General features: G+C 37.3%; 2 protein-coding genes across 2 annotated transcripts in view; one reads left to right on the top strand and one right to left on the bottom strand.

The window, feature by feature from the left end:
* The window catches only part of LOC130657345 (fumarate hydratase, mitochondrial-like), a 22,917-nt gene extending 19,442 nt beyond the window's left edge, over positions 1–3,475 (top strand). The window contains exon 8 of the mRNA XM_057460325.1: positions 2,987–3,475. Within this exon, the coding sequence (XP_057316308.1) occupies positions 2,987–3,411 (425 nt within the window). The 3' untranslated portion in view covers positions 3,412–3,475. The remainder of the gene's footprint in view (positions 1–2,986) is intronic.
* Positions 3,458–22,047, bottom strand: LOC130657346 (uncharacterized). The gene is made up of 4 exons (XM_057460326.1): positions 21,859–22,047; positions 10,897–10,952; positions 7,324–7,399; positions 3,458–3,747 (listed from the first exon to the last, which is right to left on the bottom strand). Exons 1-4 carry the CDS (start codon positions 22,006–22,008, stop codon positions 3,532–3,534), a joined length of 498 nt encoding a protein of 165 aa, XP_057316309.1. The 5' UTR covers positions 22,009–22,047; the 3' UTR covers positions 3,458–3,531.
* Positions 22,048–22,338: the final 291 nt, after the last annotated feature.

A 22,338-nucleotide genomic window follows, 5' to 3' on the forward strand; every position in this document is an offset into this window, starting at 1 on the left:
CTATCTGTGTTGAAGGTCGATAGTTATCTCTTCTGATGTTGTTGCTGTTGGTGTATCCCCTGGACCTAGAAGAGAAATTTGATCGGTAGAAATGTCCCTGTTGGTTAGAACCACTAGGCCCAGTGTTCCTTCGAAAGGGTTGCTGTTTAAACACATTGTTACGTTCTCGTAACAGTTTTGATGAAGCGCTGAGGTCTTTCTCGAAATTTTTCCCAAACAATGCGCTACACTGTGACAAGGTCTTCTTATTGTCTTACAACACGGACTTCACCTTCTTAGGTTTTTTGTATAATGACTGTAATACATTAAATTGACGCATGCATGTAAGGCCCTGGAAGCTTGTCCCAACCAGAGTAATACACTGTTCTATTTTGTAAGTATATTTGACAGAACTAGTTTACTCTCCTCTGGATTGCCCATTGCACTGTCAATTTCGGCTCAAACACTAGTTAGTAGGCCCAGGACGTTCGCTGGCAGTTATTGAGGCCCTTGTCCTGCTTGATCACAGGCCCCAATCCCCTTCCAAAAAGGATATCCTTCATGTAGGAATCCAGTTTTTTTGGTTCCATGAAATTGAATCCTTCAGAACCTCGTTATTCACGTGGGATGTCAAAGCATCATTGACATTGAGTTTTTCATATCTTTGGGAAGCTTCCAATGCTTCCCCTCTTTTTCTGGCCTGAATCGGTCATATCTTGGTTTTTTGTACTTGGTTCCTCAAAATCTGAATCATCAGAGTCGTCAGAAGATGATGAGCTACTGGATGACGAGGATGAGCTTGATGAGCTCGAAGAGTTGTGTAAAGAAAAATGAGATCTCTTTTTCTTTTTCTTGCTGTTCCTCTTCTTTCTTTTCTTTGATTTTCCACGATTTTTAAAAAGAACCTCGTCTTTCTTATCCCTCTTACGGCTATGGTTCCCACCACTTTTTTCCAATTTCACACTCTTTTTTGTACCTGGACTCACGTTCTTCTTAGCTGTAGGACTCACGTCCTTTTTTCTTGTTGGACTCACATCCTGTTTTTCTTGGTCACCGATATTCTCGCCGTCAACACTCAAGGCATCACTCATAGTAGAGGGAGTATTGAAAAGATAAATATAGATATAGATATACCAAATATATGAAGCTGCAAAAATGCACGTCCGGTTTTTCGAGCGAGCAGATTTGAAGAGGCCATTTTGGTTCCATGAAATTGAATCCTTCAGAACCTTGTTATTCACGTGGGATGTCAAAGCATCATTGACATTGAGTTTTTCATATCTTTGGGAAGCTTCCAATGCTTCCCCTCTTTTTCTAGCCTGAATCGGTCATATCTTGGTTTTTTGTACTTGGTTCCTCAAAATCTGAATCATCAGAGTCGTCAGAAGATGATGAGCTACTGGATGACGAGGATGAGCTTGATGAGCTCGAAGAGTTGTGTAAAGAAAAATGAGATCTCTTTCTCTTTTTCTTGCTGTTCCTCTTCTTTCTTTTCTTTGATTTTCCACGATTTTTAAAAAGAACCTCGTCTTTCTTATCCCTCTTACGGCTATGGTTCCCACCACTTTTTTCCGATTTGACACTCTTTTTTGTACCTGGACTCACGTTCTTCTTAGCTGTAGGACTCACGTCCTTTTTTCTTGTTGGACTCACATCCTGTTTTTCTTGGTCACCGATATTCTCGCCGTCAACACTCAAGGCATCACTCATAGTAGAGGGAGTATTGAAAAGATAAATATAGATATAGATATACCAAATATATGAAGCTGCAAAAATGCACGTCCGGTTTTTCGAGCGAGCAGATTTGAAGAGGCCATTATAGGTCTGGTACCGAACGTAAAAACGCTGAGTAGATTTGCAAATACGATATGAATCTGTGGATCTGAAGATTTCACAAAATAAAATAAAGTTTTTTTCTAATATTTTTCTTAAATAAAATGGATTGTGCAATTGTTTACATTCCCGTAAATTTTATTAGTTAAAATCCCGAGAGAAAAATATGCGCTGAATTATGCTCCTGGGCGTATTCTAACGCCGACTGAGGGGTAATTTTACTTCATTGCGCATGCGTGTGGAAAAATCTCAAGAGCTTTTTCCGCTCAGACAGAAAATGCTGTCGTATGGAAAACTACCTTTAGTGAATTTTTCCACGGCTCTTATTATAAAAGTAAGCAACCTCAGTCATAGAACACAAAAACTTTAAACTAAACTCGTGATAAATGCTGCGTTTGAAATAACTTTTTCAGGAGTATTTTGGAGGAATGAGTATATATATACGAAAGATATAAAAAATAGACAGCTTTCTTCGCTTTGGTTGTCTCTTTTCAGTTGATAAACAACTTGTTTCCGTAAGATACGGCATGCGAATGCTAAATCGGGGGTAAAACCAAAATGTTTTCATCAATAACGGCCCTGCACGGGTTTTAAAATCAACAAAAAAACCCGTGTGGCAATTTTTTTTAACTTAGTATATTTTAGCGTAGCGCCATGCTTTGAGGACACAATGCATGAGCCATAAGCGACCCGTGATTTTAATACCGTGCACTTACACAAGCGTATTATAATATAGGATACAACTCAGATTCTGGGATGTAAAATGGTCACGTGAAGAGGCCTGTACCAGGGTCATGTTCGTATCGACGTCTTGTTGTCAGAAAAGATACAAGATGCCCTGGGACAAGGTTGCGTTAATCTAACACCATCACTATAAACACATTTAGTATATGTCAGTTATGTGTCAATAAAAATACATATAACGTTTACTCAATTACTTGCTGTACTTCGCGTCCGATCAGTTTTTCTACGTAATTGAAAGAGGAAATTTCGTAAGTCGAATCTGGTTTAAATACTTCGGATCAGAGGCCTCTCGTATTGCTTATAAAACATTCCGTTTTTTCTTAAAATATGTATAAAAAAATCGTGCTTTTCACAATATTTATGCCACAACAAATTTTGCTTCTCGCGAAATTTGACAAATAAAAAATCGGAATTACATCTGTCTTTTCAGGTAAGGTAAATCCAACCCAATGCGAGGCTATCACTATGGTTGCAGCTCAAATTATGGGAAATCACGTTGCCGTCACTGTGGGTGGAAGTAATGGTCATTTTGAACTGAATGTGTTTAAACCGCTCATGGTTAAAAATGTTTTGCAGTCTGCTCGTCTACTTGGTGATGCCGCAGTTTCATTTTCTGATAATTGCGTTGACGGGATTGTGGCGAACCGAGAGCGTATTGATAAACTACTACACGAATCACTGATGTTGGTGACTGCTCTCAATACTCACATTGGATACGACAAGGCTGCGAAAATCGCGAAGACAGCGCACAAGAACGGATCTACCCTTAAAGCCACTGCGATACAACTAGGTTATTTAACTGAAGAACAGTTTAACGAATGGGTGAAACCGGAGGATATGTTGGGACCAAAATAAATGAATCAACTTGACTGTAAATATAAAAAGTGAAACAAATAAAAACTTTCCTGTTTCGATATAATGTATTTTTCCTAAAAATATTAGAGCTGGCGACTGTACGAGTTAAAAATTTCACGGTTACAGTTCGTCGGCGAACTCGGACAACATATTACGCAGTTCCATTGATGCTTTCACTTGCTTTTTAGCGTTCTTTAAAAATTGAGAGTAAAACAAAATATCCTTCGGCTTTTCAGAACCGACATTTTGGTTATGAGAGGTGTTAAATGATGATGTCACTTCAGTTGAAAAGTTGCTACCCATCAGATATTGAGCAACCGTTGAATCAGCCAGTACCTATACAACAAAAAAACAGCTAGTACCTATACAACAAAGAAACACCTGCCAGCAACAGCAGTCGAAATTTAAACGCAAGCTTAAAACAACAACAACAAAAAATTTAGACGGAGATTGTATAGGTAAATATTCGTATACATTAAGAACTAAATTTTTCGGCGGAAATTGTTTTGGACACAATTTTTTATTTCAGCAGAAAAATTTTTAAAGTCAAAAATGATAGTAAGTTGTATGGGAAGTTTTAACCAAATTTTAAAAGTAATGATTACGGAAAATGACACAAAAAGAAGGCTAGAATCATTGAAAGTGTACATATATTCAATCAAGATCTAAAAAAGGGTCTTCAGGATCCAACTTATAGTTAGAGCCTCAGCCAAATGTTAAAATAACGAAAATAATAACTTCAAAAACTGCAGTTTTTATTGATTTTCTGGTTACCCTATATATAATTTCTATGCAATGGCCCTTTTTTAAAAAAATTAGAAAAACCAAAATTTTCGGACAAAAAAACTTTCGGCAGAAACAAATTTCGGATTCGTTTCTAAAAATTTAATGCAAAAGATAATGAACATGAGAAAAATTTTTTTCTGGATTAGAGATACTATAAACTGCTAAATCTCAAAAATTGGGGCTATTCAGGGGCTTCTTGCTTTAAATAAATTTTTGCGCGAATTATGCAATTTTACGAATATTTGGATTTTTGCAAAATGATTTAACTTTCACTGTCATCATTCGAGAAAATATGTCCTCGAAGTTATTTTGTAAATTCACCATTTTTAACTTCGCCCGAAGTCATCAGTCGGTGACATCCTACCAAAGTCCTGAGGGCCAGTTTTTACTTTGGCAGGAGTCGAGTAATAAACGTCGAAAATACGCTCTCTGAAATGTCCTCATTATGGAACAACCCGCTCCACGACCCGGAAAGGTCAGAAAAATCGTGGAAGTGCCGACGCTAGCAAAAATTAGCATACTCTAAATTTTGGATCTGACCAAAAACCTAAGATGCTACCTTAAGGGAAGAAAAGTATGCGGAAGAAAAGATTGCGAATTCATGATCGAAAAAATCGTAAATTGCGAGATCAAAGATTGCGAATTGGTGATACAATGATGAAATTGCGGAATTAAAGATTGCGAATCCGGTATTGTGTGAAGAAATTGCGGAATTTAAAATTGCGAATTGATAAGATTTGTTCCTTTGAAAATTTCTTTTGATGCAAATAAACCTTCGTATAGCAATACAACGACAGAAGTAACTCGTCTTTTTCTTGGAAATTGACAAAATTAGACTATTTTTTGAATTGCTGGAGAAAAGATTGCGAATTTTGACCAAATTCACAATCTTTAGTTCCGCCATCTTTTCTTGCGCAATAATTACTTCCCTTAAGGTAAGTTCGCTGTAAACATTGACAAGTGAATTTTGACAAGTTCGCAGTGTGTGTTACTTGATGGAACCAGCGTTCTTAATTGCTTGTGGTTGCGATTTTTTCCCCAATATATTATGTTCAGGTGTCGAGAATCGCAAACAGCCACAACAAATAAAAGGTTTTCACATAAATTTCTTAATGATACTACAAAATGTCCACTACCAACCCGCGTCCTGTCTCTCGCTATGGCACAGAATAATAAAAATATATAGCGCGTGACCATCTGTGTAGTCGTAACACGAAGCTACGCCCGACGGCTTATCACGTACGGACACTAATTACAACACAGTATACTTAGCTGCCGATAAAGGACGAAATTCGTTCTAACTATTTATTAGACCTATTTCCATATCTATTTGGTTCCGCGTAATATGCATGCGAAAATGCAGAATGACATGACAACGAGATTACTTATGAGCAAATTTTGGGACGCTGGTTGTTTACATGCAAGTTTAAAGAACGTACCAATAAAATGTTGACTTTTGCAGTTTTAACTGGCAGTTTCACAAAGGTAGCCAACCAGAATAACTACCAGGCAAAAAAGCAGGAGTCAGCTAAGCTACAACCCTGGAAAAACATATTGTAAATTTCATTTTGAGCTCTCCATTCCTCCAAAATCAATGTTGAATATGCTTGACAGATGCTAACAGAAGTACTCCAGAAACCTGGAGTACTAGAGATAAATAACATTGCTTGGGGAAAAAAGAGGAGGACAGTAAAAAGATTTCAACATTAAGAATAATGAAAAGGCTGGATTTTCCTATAACATTTTTTTCAAGTATTCTTTCCAGGTTGTAGCTATAGCTTAAGCCTCATGAGTAATCAATAAAGCATTTTACAACATTTGTTGCGTACAATATTTAAAATTATATTAACTATTGGCTGTTGTGACTGTGTAATTGTCACACTCCCTCTGTCACTGCTCTCTTTCTCACTCGCCGACTGTCAATAATCTAACAGTTTGTAAATAATATGAATTGATAGAGCATAGAACTTATCATAACTCTCCATATATAGAAAAAGTAGTCTTTTTTTAAATGGCATCCTAATTTTTAAGTTTTTATTTTAAATAAAATAAAAATAAAATAATATACAACTTTTTTTATAAGAATGTCTGAATTTCAGCTGTTAACGTGCTCACAATTAATGTTCTTTAAAGCCAGGTCCTTTTGTATTTTGTTTTTTCGCCTATATATACTTAAAATCTTGAACATTAATCTGAAACATTGTTTTTTTACTCACAGAAAATAATCTTCATGGAATTCTTCAATAGTGTTGATTTGTAAAGAATTTTTTTTTTTTTATCTTAAAATTATACACAGTATTTACACCAACTATTGTACTGTCAGCAAGCCAGGCTAATGTTATTGTCACAGATATTAGTTAAATAATAAAGTACATTCAATAACCCTGTGACAAAAAATAAATACCAGCAACGCCACCAATTTTAGTAAACAGCTTGAAATTTCACGTTTGTTTGGAATAAGTCAACTAACTACTCATATCATCATATTTAAAGCTTGCTAATACCTAGCTCATTTAACACCAAGAATAACAAACAAGCCATTAGAACGGCCCAATGTTTGGCAGATACATGCTATTATTCCATAATATCACCGAACGTTAATAATAATCTAAGTGACAAATTTTGCAAGTATTGCAAGTAAACAAACCATATCCCACTACTTCTCTGCAAATTAAAAATTTGCTCACAACTAATCTCGCATCTATTCGGTATTTTCCGCAGAACGAAAATGAATATGGAAATAGGTGTATTAATAGTCGTAAAGTCTATAAACATGCAAATTATATTTTTATTAAATCCTAGTAATGGGCTATTGGCGAAAATAAATATTTGAAACTCCATTACTCCATTAAGGTAAGAAGTGATCAGGCTTTATATAAAAATCCGTTCCAAATTCATACCAGTTTAAACGAAGCAGCAAGTGCTAATATTCGCTCGTAGTCAACTCATCCCAAAATCTGCAAAATACATGCCAGGAAGAAATGCTTCACTGTGTACATTTTTATAAAAAAGGCTATTTTAAGAGTAATCTGATTATTTTCCAAATTTATTGAATTTGATAAAAAAATGGCTCTTGTCGGAAAGCACAGGAAGCGAGGAGTATAAAAAAATCTCGGGTAAACTTACCAACCAATGATGAACTTGATCACTTATATTGTAAAAATCTTCCATGCATTTGTTCAGCGATTGCACATCGCTTTGCCTATAGTCAAAAATATTTTGTCACATGAGAAAAAAACACTCTTGACTCATGAGCTGGTGTAACAGCCATGTTTTGTTTCATTGCAAAATGTTACTTTAAGCTTTACTTTAATTCCGTTGCAGTAGTAAAAATATTTCTCTAAAAACTTAGCGATGACAGTGTACGCTAGACGTCAATCCGACGTTTACATTTGAGTCCCTGCTTCGTTGCCTTAAACGTCAAAATCAATGTAATATTTAAGTATCAATTTTTGAAATCACAAGTACTCAATTACGGTCCAGTATCATTTCACTGCTGTAAGTACCTTTATTAAGGCCCTTGAAGGATCATGGTCATTTATGTATTATTGTTACTCAAAATATGCAAAAATTTATACATAAAAAATATTATTCTGCATACAAAGTGAACATTCGGCATAACAGAATCTAGACATGTAAAAGACGTGTACACTTCATTGAAAACAGTCCAGTTCTTGTTGTTGTTGTTGTTTGCGTGATAACAACAAATCAGTTTAAAATAGTTCTTATTTTCAAAAAAACTATTCTTCACGGTATAACGTCGGATTGATGTTTACCTTAAAAAAGAACTAAGGGGCTAATCACATGAGGCGAGCCGGCCCGGTTAAGCGGGCTGGCTCGCTTTGCCGAGATCTCGCTTCTATTAAAAGATTTCTTATGAAAAGTGAATTGCGATCACATGAGAAACAAGCCAGCCCGGTTTGCCGAGATTTCGCTTTGTTGAACCGAGATCTCGGTTAGACGGGCTGGAAATTTCTCATGTGATTGCTCCAGCCCGGCTAACCGGGCTGATTTTTTAGCTCGTGTGCATGCCTAAACTTTTGAAAGATCAATATTGCGGGCAATACTATGGCTGGTCCTTCTGGAGCCAAAAAAGTGTGGAAAAACTTTCGCTGGGAACCCGAATTCATTGACGATTTGTTGTCTTGCCTCCTGGAATTCAAGACACATATGCTTTTTATGTGTCAAGATTTCGATGCTAATAAGCCAAGATTATATTCAGAAATTCGTTTATCAATTGCCAAACTGTATAGCAATGATGATAAACCTTTTGGCCCAGTAGCAGTTTCTGTTATGCCAACAGATTTATTAAATGAGGATGAAAGGAATAAATTTAGTGCAAGGATAAAAGAGGAAAAGGCGCCATCTTTGTTACCGCGCAAAACATAAACAAAGTCACGTGACTCAAATTCAGCTGCGTTTTCCTCATGTGATGGCACAAAATTATCAGCCCGCCTAACCGAGCCAGCTCACTTAACCGGGCTGGCTCGCCTCATGTGATCAGCCCCTAAAGATTGATAACAAGTTGTGCTTAAAATGTTCATTATAGTATGAATATAAACTGTATTAATTACAAGCTCGTGAGCTTGTGTTAAAACGCAAATGTGTCCCACAAGAATGTAAATTTTTGCCTCTCTGAGCACCAAACGGGAGAAGTCGTGTGTTCGAATCTCATCTTGGTAACTATTTTTACTTTTTTTTTTTTTGCCGTTATAAATTTTATTTTTTACAAAGATAAGAAAAGTGTTCAAAAGCATTATTTAACAACTGGTAAAGTAAAAGGTGTTTCCACCAAAGTTTACAAAAGTTAATATGGGGAGAATTAAGGTCTCCTCAAATGCCAGGAAAGTAGTCTGCAAAAAATAAAATTTCCACAACATTACGTAAGAGAGAAACAAAGACGCTCCACCATATCTGTTTATTAAATACATCGATTTTACAAAATTTAATTAAAATGTAAGCAAAAGGCAAATTATATTGTAAATAATGATGAGAACGGAATTCTTTTCGCTACGCTAATGACACGCCAACATAGAGAAATATGATTTCGGAAACATGCCGAAAGAACGTAAATTTTCGATTCCGTTCTTGTTATTTGTCTCCGCGCCATAAGTGCACAGGATTCTTTTTATCGAAGTTTGCTGTTTGTGACATTGCCTATCTGAATAGCAAAATATGTCGTGTCAAACTTCGTAACAGAAATCACAATCTGATAAACAGCTTTTTGTAATGTTGTTTTACGTATGTTATACGTCTTGTTTTTATTATATTTGTGAGCTCTGGTTCTCGAGATATTTAAGGTCAAAGTAGTCCAACGGTCACCGCCATGACAGTGTTAATACGCACATTCTGTTCGGTAAAATACTAATTTGTGTGACGTAAGTCCGCGGGAATGAAAACAAACGCATTCTGAATTAACGAAGCCAGGGAATGCTGAACTGTGCTTCTTGCGATTGTCTAAGAGTAATTTTATTTATCATGTTTTGAAATACATAACTTTATCAGAATAAAATAATATTTCCCTGTTATAAATAAAGTTTTAGAGTTTTGAAATGAGTTATCACTTGGAAAAAATAAATATTAGCTACGTGTACTTAAATTTATTATAATTTTTTTTGTGTGTGTTATTTTGTTTCAAAATATGATAGACAACGGGTTCTTCGTTTAATTTGCTAAAATTGAAAACAAAACTTCAAATGGTTATGCGCAATGAAAGTGATTTTGTGATAGCAAAACAAAACAAAAACAATCAAAGTTTTTCTCTGTTTTTACTATTTACCATGTTGCTAAATTCTTGAAAATTCATTTTCCTACTATAATGTTTGTTCTGCTGGAATTTAGCTTGTCTTCTTCATTGTCCGAACCTCGCGATAAATTTTAATCACTCTAGGAAAGACCAAGAGGTGATTGAATCTTCACAAGTGTTGTTAAGCTATGTACGCCGTGTGACGTCACCTATGAACAAAATATGTAGGAACCAAGTTGCCCTTTGTTCGATAATGGTGGCGACCGTTATGTAATTCTCATTTTTGGAGGACAAAATTTGGACATAAAAAATTTAAAAAATTTTAAAAATTTTATACCATGTTGTTTTCGTGATATTAAAGAATGTTTTTATTACAAAAAACATATAGGTAGTTTTTTCGTTAGTTCTCCTTTACGAGAAGAAAAGTTTGCGGAATTAAAGATTGCGAATCTGATAGTGTGTCAAGAAATTGCGAATTAAGCAATGATCCATGAATTTTTTCACAAAATCTCATGATAAATTTTTTTATCTCAATAAGATTTCTATTGAAAATTTCTTCTCTCCTGTAAACCTTCATGTAGCAAAACAACGATAAAAATAACTTGTCTTTTTCTTGGAAATCGACAAAATAAGATGGCGATTTCTTTCCTTGGAATTGGGAAGAAAAGATTGCGGATTTTGGCCAAATTTGCAATCTGTAATTCCGCAATTCCAAGAATTCCCTTAAGGTAGCACTTTTTAAAGATATACAGCAAACATGATCACCAGCAAGATCCTGCTCGATTTGATTACTTTAATTGGAAGGAACTTCATAACTTATGCGAATTCACGCCTTTTTGAACCGAAAAAGTTTTAAAATGGTAAAACGGAAACTTGCGAAAATTGGTTAAACGATGCAACACTTTTTGAGACAATGTTGTACTTATCTGACCAGCTGGTTAGTAACTTCATACCTGCAGTGACCATTCGAAGTGTTTTGAAGGATGTACATTGTATGCTTGATCAAATTCTAAACAAAAGAAATGACAGCATTGAGATAATTACTGTTTATTAACATCTAGGCAGATCTAGCTTTAGTTGTAAACTATTGAATACACCCTTACGATAATTCGGGGAAACTAACACTCCATCGCAGCTTATTTAGCAATCGGAGGAGGTAAACATGACACTTTTATAAGAGTTTATTAATGAGAAAACACGTTTTTTCGTGATAACTTTTCTTGCCGCGTTTTGTTTTTAATGAAAAGTACACATAAGTTGTATCTTATTATTATTAACGTTTCCTGAAAAGTTGAAAGAAATTGTACGAAGGAAGTTAAAAAACTGGAGGAAGCACGCTTTCGTCTCTAACAAACTCTCATAAAAACACGATTTTTACCTCCTTTTTTCCGATATTGTAAAACGATGGAGAGCCGTAGGAACGCATGTTCAATTGAATTATCGTAAAGGTGTATTGCATTTAAACCAAACAAAACTGAAGTGAAAGGTACGTAAATGCTGTAAATACCCAGTTTCGAATACGCGTCCCTCTCGTAAAAATCGCCCACGTTTTTGTGATACTTTTTATAAGCGCGTCTCTCGAATTAGTGCCAAGGGGCGGGTATTTGATTAATATTACTTTGAAAGTTAGGGAAAAAACGACCTTTTAATCAAAAACAGATATTTTCGTTTAAACAGTTCGCTATTGTTTCACGTAGAAAATTATGCTCAAGGACATAAATACCTGGTAATATATATCTTTTACGACCATTAAGCTAAGGGGGCACGAGGGACATTTTCATGCGCGTGCTATGCAACATTGCTCCATTGCACGCACATGACAAAAATTGCTCGTGTCCAGTATCTACTTTTTACTGCAACGGAGCAAAAAAATGTTGCATGGAGCAAAAATTTTGCTCCACAACTTCGTTAAAAGTACAGAGACATTTTATTACTTAATGTAAAAAAAAATTAAATTCAACTTAAGGTAAAGATATTCGATGATGGGACAACTTGAAAAAAAGATACAGCAAGTTATAGAATAACCTAAAAAGCAAATCCGCTTCGGGATCAGGTTTGGCTGACATTGAACTTTTTTATCTTGCCTTGATAAGCATTTAAAATAGAGACACAAAATCAATCAATCCGGAGGATGAGGAGGATATTGACTCTTATTCGGAGGCAGCGGTTGAAGATTATTTAAATAACGAGAATGACCCTGCTACAAAATCACCAAGTTTGACCAAGATGACAACTATTGACCCCCATCGTGCAATTTTATTTCTTGAAGCAGTTGATTATACATTCTCTTTCTCTATAAATTTGACGACCCAAGAAAATGGTGATTATACTTCTAATCACTATTAAGGCAGCTACAGCTTCTTCTTCTTCTTCTGAACTGTCTGCCATCTTGAAACGTGTGTGTACACATAAGAAAATTTTGCACAAATAATAATTTGTATTGGCATGCTATCGCACTCATTTGCAGCGTAGAACTCCTGTCGCACTAAAATTTCGTGTAATTGTAGAGCGATAGGAAGATTCGCACTCGTGGAAATCCACCTTAAGATGTAATATCTAGAGAATCGTTAATTTTTTGAAAATAAAAAAAAATCGCTTTTAGATAAACACGTTGGCTAAAGCTTAGTAGCACTCTTCCTTGTAGATCTTCTGTAGTTTTGTAAAAGAGATTTGAAATGTAATAGATGGTTTACGAAAAAAAAAACACTACGAAAAATTTTTTTAAATTTTTTTTAAAAAATATCACCCCTTTCAAGCATACTCATAATGATGGTGATACTTTCACACTTCCGGGGCGATGAATATTCAGAAGGTTGTCCTTTTAAATTTTATTATTCGCAAAGACGTCACTAAGAATACCATATAATTAGAACTTTCAAGTCGTTTAACATTTTTCTGTGACTTGCAGAAACAGAACAGGATGGCATACATTTTTAGAATTGAAAGTGTTTTTTTTTTCAGATGGTCATTTCTTTTCGGAAAGGAAATATAATTTATTTTTAAAAGTTATAATCAAGAGGATGAGAAGTGTTAAAACATTCACCCTTGACTCTTATTCAATTTAATGTGTGAAAGACCGATCAGAAAAAAAGTTTGTTATTTGGATAAAGTCAATATTGCCCTTCGAAAAATAAAAAATAGTTTTATCATTGGGAAGATCCTCGTTTCTTTAGTATAAATGGCTAATAAAAAAAATAATAGATTTTTTGATACAATAAAGGTAGTTAAGTTTACTTAACTTTAGTTAATTGCTAAACGACATGGACTGGCGTTAGTACGGTAGCGCGTAGCTGTGGTTGCCATCTTAGTTTCACAGGCCTGGGCTCCAATCTTCACTTTGTTCGTTCGGCTCTTTTAGTCACGGTCTCGCTCCACGATTCCTCTTTCGCTCGTGCTAGCCAACAGTAGTTGTGGTTTTAATCGGTTTATTTAATCTTTTGTTATCCTTTAATTGGTTCCGCAAATAATCATTTACGTGACGAAAGATGTTTATTGTTAGATTTACGTACCTCACGATAATGATAGTTCTTTGCGTCGCTGTTCGACGACGTTCTGGAGTAGCCTTGCCAGTGCCAGATGCAGACAAAAAGAGTCTGGCAGAATGGACCACATTGCCAGTTCAAACTCTACGATTAGTGTGCAATGCACTAAATTTAATTGACTCAGGATCGCCTCAAATACTTGCTCGTCGCCTGTTTTCGTTCTACAATCCGCCACATTCGGTGGTAGCTACGTCGGTGACCACTACATCATGTATGGCCCCAATTATTCCATCAATCAACGTGGCCACGAGGTCGACCAGACTCCGCCCACGCGGCCAGCCAACCAACACAGCAACCGGCGTTGAGTCAACTACAGTTGTGTCTTCAAATGTCTTGACTGGTCATCAGGCATCATCATCTTCGACCACCGACGTTGTCGAGTCGCCCATCCTTACAACAGCTGTGGTTACAGAGTTAATTAGAGGAGAATTGCGACGATTTTTCGAGGGTCACGAGGGGGAACGACTCGCGGGAAGAGCTCCTGACATAATAGAGCAAAATCAAGCGACAGGTGACACTTATAATACTAACTCTGTTGTTGAGACTCCTATTGTACACCATTTTGTGTCTGAGCCGTTTTCTGAAGGGGGTGAGTTTCCACAGGGGGGTCTTCCTCGTCCAGCCCAGGTTGGGTTTTCCGTTGCAACCACAGCGCGCCCTGCTCCCTTGCCGGCACTTCCTCAGGCCGTTTTGGACAAGGTTAAAAAAGGTGAGTATGTAAATTTTGATAGCTTACTGCCTGCTTTTGCCTCATCTTCAGACGAGTTTACGTTTAAGGTTCTCGGTGGGTCTAGCCCGTCAGTTGCGTTAGTTCCCAAGCAATCAAACCGCCCTAAGGTTAGTGACTTTTCATCTTGGATGTTAGCATGGAATAATTTTATCCGGTGCTTCACCTTTTTCTTTCCACATCGTGCATCCGAGCTTTTACACTATCAGTCTATCATGTGTGACTTCGCCTCACAGTTTACATTTACAGCATGGTCGACATACGATCGCATGTTTAGGTACCAAATGGCTTTTGATTCTGGTTTGTCATGGAACCGTGTAGATGACGATCTTTATAACCGTCATCTCCGAAGTGCCCCACTGCAGGTCATGTGTTTTCGGTGCCGGAATTATGGACATCTTGCATCAAGTTGCCCTCTTCGCACTGAGTCAGCAGCTGGGAACGAATCAGCACCTTCAAATTTGGCATATAGTGGGCAGCCCTTTCGTGCCCCCCAGCCTTTTCGCGCCTCACAGCGCTTTCGTGCCACACAGCCTTTTCGAGCCACGCAGACCCTCAGTAGGGCTGACACAGGTGCAGTCGGACAGGTCGATAACATCGCCACTTGTCGATACTTCAACGCACAGGGTCACTGTACGAACCGACAATGTCGCTTCGCACACCAATGCAAACACTGCGGCGACTCCCATCCTGCCTCACAATGCTCCGTTGTCCGCAAATATTAATCCAAATCCACTGCCTGTGTCTTGTCAATGTCCTGTCAATGTTGCTCTTTTTGAAAGATTGCTAAGGGAACACCCTTGTCAGTCTTTAGTGTCATTTATTATCTCTGGTTTGTCTTCTGGATTTGACATTGGTTTTCATGGCCCATGCACAGCTACCCGGCCACGCAACCTACTATCTGCACGCTCTAATTCTCAATCAGTGTGGGAGGCAATTGCTAAAGAATTAGCGCGAGGCCACACCTCAGGACCTTTTCTAAGCCCTCCAATTACGCCTCTGCATTGTTCACCTTTAGGTGCAGTACCTAAGAAAGACGGTTCTTACAGAATAATTTTAGATCTCTCCTCACCTAGAGGCAATGCTATTAATGAAGGCATATGCAAAGAAGAGTTTTCAGTGCGATATTCCACCTTCGACGATGCCCTAAAATTGGTGTCTGGGTTGGGTCCCACAGCATTTTTAGCCAAAATTGATATCAAACATGCTTTTCGCCTTTGCCCCGTTAAACCAGCTCAATGGGGTTTATTAGGCTACTGTTGGGAGGGTTATTACTTTGTGGACACTCGCTTGCCATTTGGCAGCCGCTCCTCACCCTTCTTGTTTAACTGTTTTGCAGATTTGTTATGTTGGATCTTCCTCACTGTGCTTGGTATTCCATTTGTGATCCATTACTTAGACGATTTCTTCCTTTGTGGGAGGTCGGCAGCAGAAGTAAATAGTTACTTGGAATCTATTCAGTCTATGTGCACTAAACTGGGTGTCCCTATTGCGGAGGAAAAAACCACAGGACCCTCACAAACTATAACCTACCTGGGCATTGAGATCGACTCTCAGCAACAAATCATTCGCTTGCCAGCGGATAAGTACAGGGAGTTGCACGAAGCTTTATTGGTTTGGTCTGGTAGGAAGAAGTGCACCAAACGAGAATTGCTTTCTTTGATTGGCTCTTTATCTTTCGCTGCCAAAGTGGTAAAGCCAGGCAGAATGTTCCTCCGTAGGTTAATTGATTTGTCTACCACCGTTGCATCACTCAATCATCATATCACATTAAATGGGGAGGCACGCTTAGACATTCAATGGTGGGTGGATTTTCTACCTAGCTGGAATGGTGTCTGTTTTATTCAAGGGGACCCAATCACAGCCGCTTCACTTAGCCTCTTTACGGATGCATCAGGGGTAGGATTTGGTGCTGTTTTTCGCAATAGTTGGTTCTGTGCTCCATGGCCCCCAACATTTCATTCCTTTCACATTAATATATTGGAGCTTTTCGCAATTGTAGCAGCGGTTAGGACGTGGGGTCGCGAATGGCGTAATCTGCAGATCATCATTTACACAGACAACGCGTCCATAGTTCATGTGTGGCGCTCAGGCACATCTCGGGATAAACACATCATGTCGTTAATTCGCCACTTATTTCTATTCACGGCGCGGTTGAACATTAATATTTTGCTTCAACATATTCCTGGACATACTAATATTGCAGCTGATCTTCTATCTCGGTTACAGGTTCGTCGATTCAAACAACGCCTTCAGTCCGCAGACGAGTCACCCACACCAATCGAGCCAACCATCTGGACCATCTTAGTATAGCCTCACAGTACTTTCAATCTCAAGCTTTGGCACCCACTACTAGGGCCACGTATTCCACTGGTGTTGCCTCATATCAGCGATTTTGTTATAGGTGGTCTCATCCTCTCTGGCCGTTGAACGAGGATATTCTAATTCGCTACATTTCTAGTTTGGCACAACGCGTATCTCACACTACCATTCGCGTTTACATCTCAGGCTTGCAATATCACTCCATCTTGGCCGGCAACTATGTTCGAATAGCAGACATGAGTCGCTTGTGTTACACCCTGCGAGGAATTAAAAGAGTCCAAGGAGCTCGTCTCACCCGGCCGCGCAGGCACCCAATTACATATCAGAATTTGTGTTTAATTCATTACCGTATTCAATTTTTACAAGCTACAGTATATGAACGACTACTTTTCAAAGCTGCTACCTCTTTGGCCTTCTTTGGCTTGTTGCGCTGCTCTGAATACACTTATCAATCCAGTCGTCACTTCGATCCATCCACCGATTTATTGGTTGGAGATATCCAATTTTCCGCAGACAATTCCGTCATGCTGGTTCATATCCGGTCGTCTAAAACAGATCCCTTTCGTGTTGGTTGTCAGATTAGGGTTGGCGCTAACAATAACGCAGTTTGCCCGGTTCAGTGTATGCGCCGTTTCTTAGCGGTTCATCCCGGCCCAGGGTGGCCACTCTTCACTTACCAGGACTTCAAATTTTTGACTCGTCAGGACATAGTAAACCTCCTGGCTTCGTGTTTGCCTAATATTCCACACATTAATACACATTCCTTTCGCATTGGTGGTGCCTCCGCAGCAGCATCTGCAGGGGTGCCTGACAGCACTATCCAGATTTTAGGCAGGTGGACCAGTGATGCCTATAGACGCTATCTACATCTCGATGATGCACAGGTCATTGGCCTTTCTCGCAGTCTATGCACCGCTGGGCCACCTACTCGTGGGTGGAGCCGTCACACACCTTCTTCATTTTTGTTATAGTTTAGTTGGTGGCGCTCGTAGGCGTCACCACACCTCTTCATTTTGTATAGTTTGTCAAGTGTGGTGGTGTGGGGGAATTTGGGGGTGTGTTGTGTATTTTAAACTCATGCTGGTATTCTTAAGTAATATTTTGCTATTCATGAACTATCAATCTTAAGCTGTCCTTGTTGGCAGTTTGTTAGAACCTGTCTTTGTTGACAGTTTGTTTAGAACCTGTCTTTGTTGACAGTTTGTTTTACTTATATTGATTGACAGTTTGTTTTATGTGATCCTTGTTGACCACACTACATTTACGAGAAACTGTCTTAGACAGTTTGTTGTGGTCTTTGTTGACCTCTGTTACAATTAGATACAGTACACACATATCCTCCGAGACCCCTCATATCCGCCAAACTTGCAGTTTTTATTGTTGTTTTTCCCTGCGCGTTGTCAGCAATTAAAGGTAGTTAAGTTTACTTAACTTTAGTTAATTGCTAAACGACATGGACTGGCGTTAGTACGGTAGCGCGTAGCTGTGGTTGCCATCTTAGTTTCACAGGCCTGGGCTCCAATCTTCACTTTGTTCGTTCGGCTCTTTTAGTCACGGTCTCGCTCCACGATTCCTCTTTCGCTCGTGCTAGCCAACAGTAGTTGTGGTTTTACCGCCCACCCATCCCGTCAGGGCATTTTTACTGTTAAGTTCATTAGGTTTTATTCAATGTGAATATTTTTAGGACATTTATACACGGAAGATGTATATATTTTGTATACGTTGTATATATATTTACTTTGCGTTCATGTGGTCTGAAAGACAGGGTCGAGGGGGTGTGTTGTGTATTTTAAACTCATGCTGGTATTCTTAAGTAATATTTTGCTATTCATGAACTATCAATCTTAAGCTGTCCTTGTTGGCAGTTTGTTAGAACCTGTCTTTGTTGACAGTTTGTTTAGAACCTGTCTTTGTTGACAGTTTGTTTTACTTATATTGATTGACAGTTTGTTTTATGTGATCCTTGTTGACCACACTACATTTACGAGAAACTGTCTTAGACAGTTTGTTGTGGTCTTTGTTGACCTCTGTTACAATTAGATACAGTACACACATATCCTCCGAGACCCCTCATATCCGCCAAACTTGCAGTTTTTATTGTTGTTTTTCCCTGCGCGTTGTCAGCAATTAAAGGTATACCTTAAGTACAGGCCTTAACGATTTTATATAGAATGCCTCCAAAAATTTTCTCTTTAAACAGTTTTTAGAAGCGTAACTTAAAATTTTCCAACAAAAAGAGTGTCCATCATTCGCGACATGATTAGCTGGTTCGGACGTTGAAGACATTTTGTTTTGTTCAGACCATCGTGTTTGCGCATTTCGTACAGTTTCACCGATGTAGTTCACACCGCATGAACAAGTACCTTCGTAGATAACGCATGCTAAGTGCTTTATTTTATCTTTCAACGGAAAGAGAGACTGGGTTTTCTTAGTGTTTATATAATATCGTCTCAGGATCCTTTTCCCAATATAACTAATCGTTTCGTCTTTCGGCAATCGTTTCGTCTTTCGGCAATCGTTTTGTCCTTCTTCTTATATAAACAGCCCTAAATAATCAAAATTATTCCCAAACACTTTCCTTATGCATTCACTTCTTCTAATAAACACTGCTCTAAAGTGGCCGTTTTCGAACCTTAAAAATGTAATGACAAATCTTTGATAAACATTCTCTTAGATGACTTCTTATGTTCAATAAGCCTATATCAATATCCATTTCCTTTCCATAAAATACAAAGCCGGAAAAAACATGCTAAGATGAAAACAGGGTTAGTTTAGAGACAATTTAGCTTTAACCAATGTTGTTGACATATACACTTTATTCTTTGTTATTAAATATCTTTTATTTATTTGGCTATCCTGAGCATGTTGGGTTGGTGGCATGAGGCTAAATATTGGTCTTTATCATGTTATAAATTCAACAAAATTCAACATAGAGCAATGCAATCATCCAAGGTACAAGCATGCTTAGTCATAAATTACCATGATTTTTTAAAAATTACGGCCTGTAAGAATGTTCAAGAAATGATAAACTCTCCACAGTAATAATTGTTGTTGTTTTTAATTCAAAAAATGTACTGTCAATGACTAGCTATATACTATAAATTCTATTCTCAGATCCGGGTTTCGACAACCTGCGATATAAAAAATTTGTAAATATAAAGGAAATGTTATTCGAGTCGAGAGAAAACTTTAGAAATATAATCACTTTTTGCAATAAATAAAGAAAGTGGAATTCAGTTCAGGCTACTTTTTTATTATTATATTTTTACTGGACAGTACCTTTAAATTGTGGCTGTTTGATGAGCATATTTTTTCGAGTACAGCAAGTGGTCAATCGTTTTAAAAACTAGAGATGCTAAAGGAGATGGTGACAATTCGTTGTAAATGTTATATGTTAAACACACAACACATCTCTTGTAGTACCAGCTAACTTGTTTCCAGTTACATGTTTTAAGAACAGTTTCATCGCTCACATTCTTTTTGATTCTACTGATAAACCTGGCAGCTTTTAAATGAATACTTTCTATTGGTTTTATAAGCGTAGACGAACTGTTACCCCAAACACTTCTACCATACAGCACAGATGGAGGTATTCCACCAAAATAAATCGATTTCAAATCACCAGGTTCCATAAACCTCATTGAGTATAGCTTCTTTACCTTCGATCAAAAATCTTTACATAATTTATTTACCAGGTCGTTCCAAGACAGTTTATTGTCAATGATAAGACCAAGACATTTTGTGGAGCTGGTAACACTAATTGTATTTTCATTCAATTTAAAATGTGGATATGGACCGATGAACTGTTTACGAGACATAAACATAATTTCTGTTTTACCTGCATGAGAAGCCCACTTGCTAACTTGATTTAATACTCTTTGGATTTCAAGAAAAGCTTGTTCAAACGGTAATCATTTTTTGTAATATACCAAACTATCAACTGTTGTTGTCATATCGTACATATATCGTACTCCAGAAAACCGACCAGCGAAAGTGGAAATTTTAGAAAATACAAACGCATTAAATAAATTGTTTTATGAACCTTTATACTTCCTCGACAATTATAAACCTTGTTCCCAGTACCCCTATTCTATTACCTAAGCTACCTCAATTAGCGAACAAAAAGAAACACTTGGTTCGAGGCTATTCATATTTACAGTTTTTATACTGTAATGCTTCGAAAAACGTCCATTAAACGCCCCCAGAAAAAAAATTATACCGCACGTGGATTAAAATTGTTTAAATAACACTTGGGGCATGAAGAAAAAAATCCAGTAAACTCGAGCTTGCTATGGTTTCCAATTGTTTTGTCAAATGAAGAAATTATATTATGTACAATTAAATCCATGATAAAATGTCTGTTCCGCCTGTTCTTAAACAGAGAAGATAATAGTTGAGAAAAAACAATTCTAATTCATTTTTAACCTTATATTCCTAAAAATCCATAAATTAGCATAAAGATTCAATTTGGCTATGTGGTCCTTCTTTTCTTGTCTGTCAGGAAGAGCGCGCATTACAGAACTTAGTAAAAGTTCGCAACTCATTTATTTTTTGTAGCATTTTTGTTTACTACGAAACAGCCATGGATGATTGAGACACAGTTTTTTTTTAATTTTTAGTTTTTATTTACTGACTGAAAATTTTCAGGATTCAAATGACACCACTATTTGTGACATCCACCACAGAAGGTTGTTCCGTTTGAAAACTTAACAGATTTGTTCAACAAGCATATCACTAAGAAAATAACACCCAAGCCATAAATCGCTCGCCTATGTTACAATAATTTAGACTGGGCGAGAAACTTGAATAAATAGAATAAGTTTATAAACTCATATTTTATCAGAAAGTCTTTTTTATCTATTTTATATTATCCTTTTTTATCTATTTCGGTTATTTTTTACTGCAATTAATAAGATAAATAACATGGTTTTCCATGCTAGGTGAATTGATATTGCTCAGCAAAAAAAACTTTTTGTGAAATTGGGGGAGCATTTAATTGCTCAGCTAGTTTCTCATTTGTCAGAATTGTGCGAGTCTTTGCGTGAACAAGAGCGATCGCTCTCTTCTTATCGATAGGCCTGGTTCAAGATAAAGAGTTTTAAAATGGAACATACGTAAGGATGTCCTGTTTTTATTTAGGCTAGAACAAATTCACTAACCAAGAACAGTAGCTATATTCTAGCCAACTGTCTAGCTGACTGTAGCTGTTTGCCACACACACACACGGACACACAAACACACAGACATGCACAAAAGAAAAACATTAGCTAGCTAAAAAAAATCCCATTTTCTAGCTAATGTTCCTTGGTAAAAACAACACTTACTGCAATTGATTCTTTAAGTATAGGAAGAAGCGTTTGATACTTGACTAAAGGATCGGTGTCTGTTAAGGGTGATTGTTGTAGTTGTTGTTGATTTTGTTGATGCGGGTGTTGGGGATAGCTTGCACCTCCAGGCGCAGTGCTGGACGCCATCTTTGATATGTTTTTTTTTTTTTGATCAACTTTTCATTATTTAGAAATTATAAAATTACATAGCCGAATAAACGGATGATCCGTTTATTCGGCTTGATACCTTGAAAATTCAAACATACGTTATTTTATATAATTTTGTTTTGGTCTATTTCTATAGCGAGAGACCGCCGCTCAAAATATATAATATATAATACTATTTCGGCTATCGGAATTCCCTTATTTCCGATAGTGTGTTGGTCAAAGACATGTCGATATCAGATATGTTTACATCCCGCCGCAATGATCTTGATCCGCGCAGGCATAGCAATGTCGATCGGAGTAACGAAAAGC

Source organism: Hydractinia symbiolongicarpus, chromosome 9 (assembly GCF_029227915.1).
Source record: "Hydractinia symbiolongicarpus strain clone_291-10 chromosome 9, HSymV2.1, whole genome shotgun sequence".
NCBI lineage: Eukaryota > Metazoa > Cnidaria > Hydrozoa > Anthoathecata > Hydractiniidae > Hydractinia > Hydractinia symbiolongicarpus.

What these genes read in the sequence shown, in the direction of transcription:
- LOC130657346 (XM_057460326.1), bottom strand. Translation starts at nt 22,008, where the DNA reads ATGGCGTCCAGCACTGCGCCTGGAGGTGCAAGCTATCCCCAACACCCG. An exon ending in TACTTAAAGAATCAATTGCA is followed by an intron (nt 10,953 to 21,858) that starts GTAAGTGTTGTT and finishes TCTTTTGTTTAG; the next exon opens with AATTTGATCAAGCATACAAT. An exon ending in ATCAAGTTCATCATTGGTTG is followed by an intron (nt 3,748 to 7,323) that starts GTAAGTTTACCC and finishes TTTGTTGTATAG; the next exon opens with GTACTGGCTGATTCAACGGT.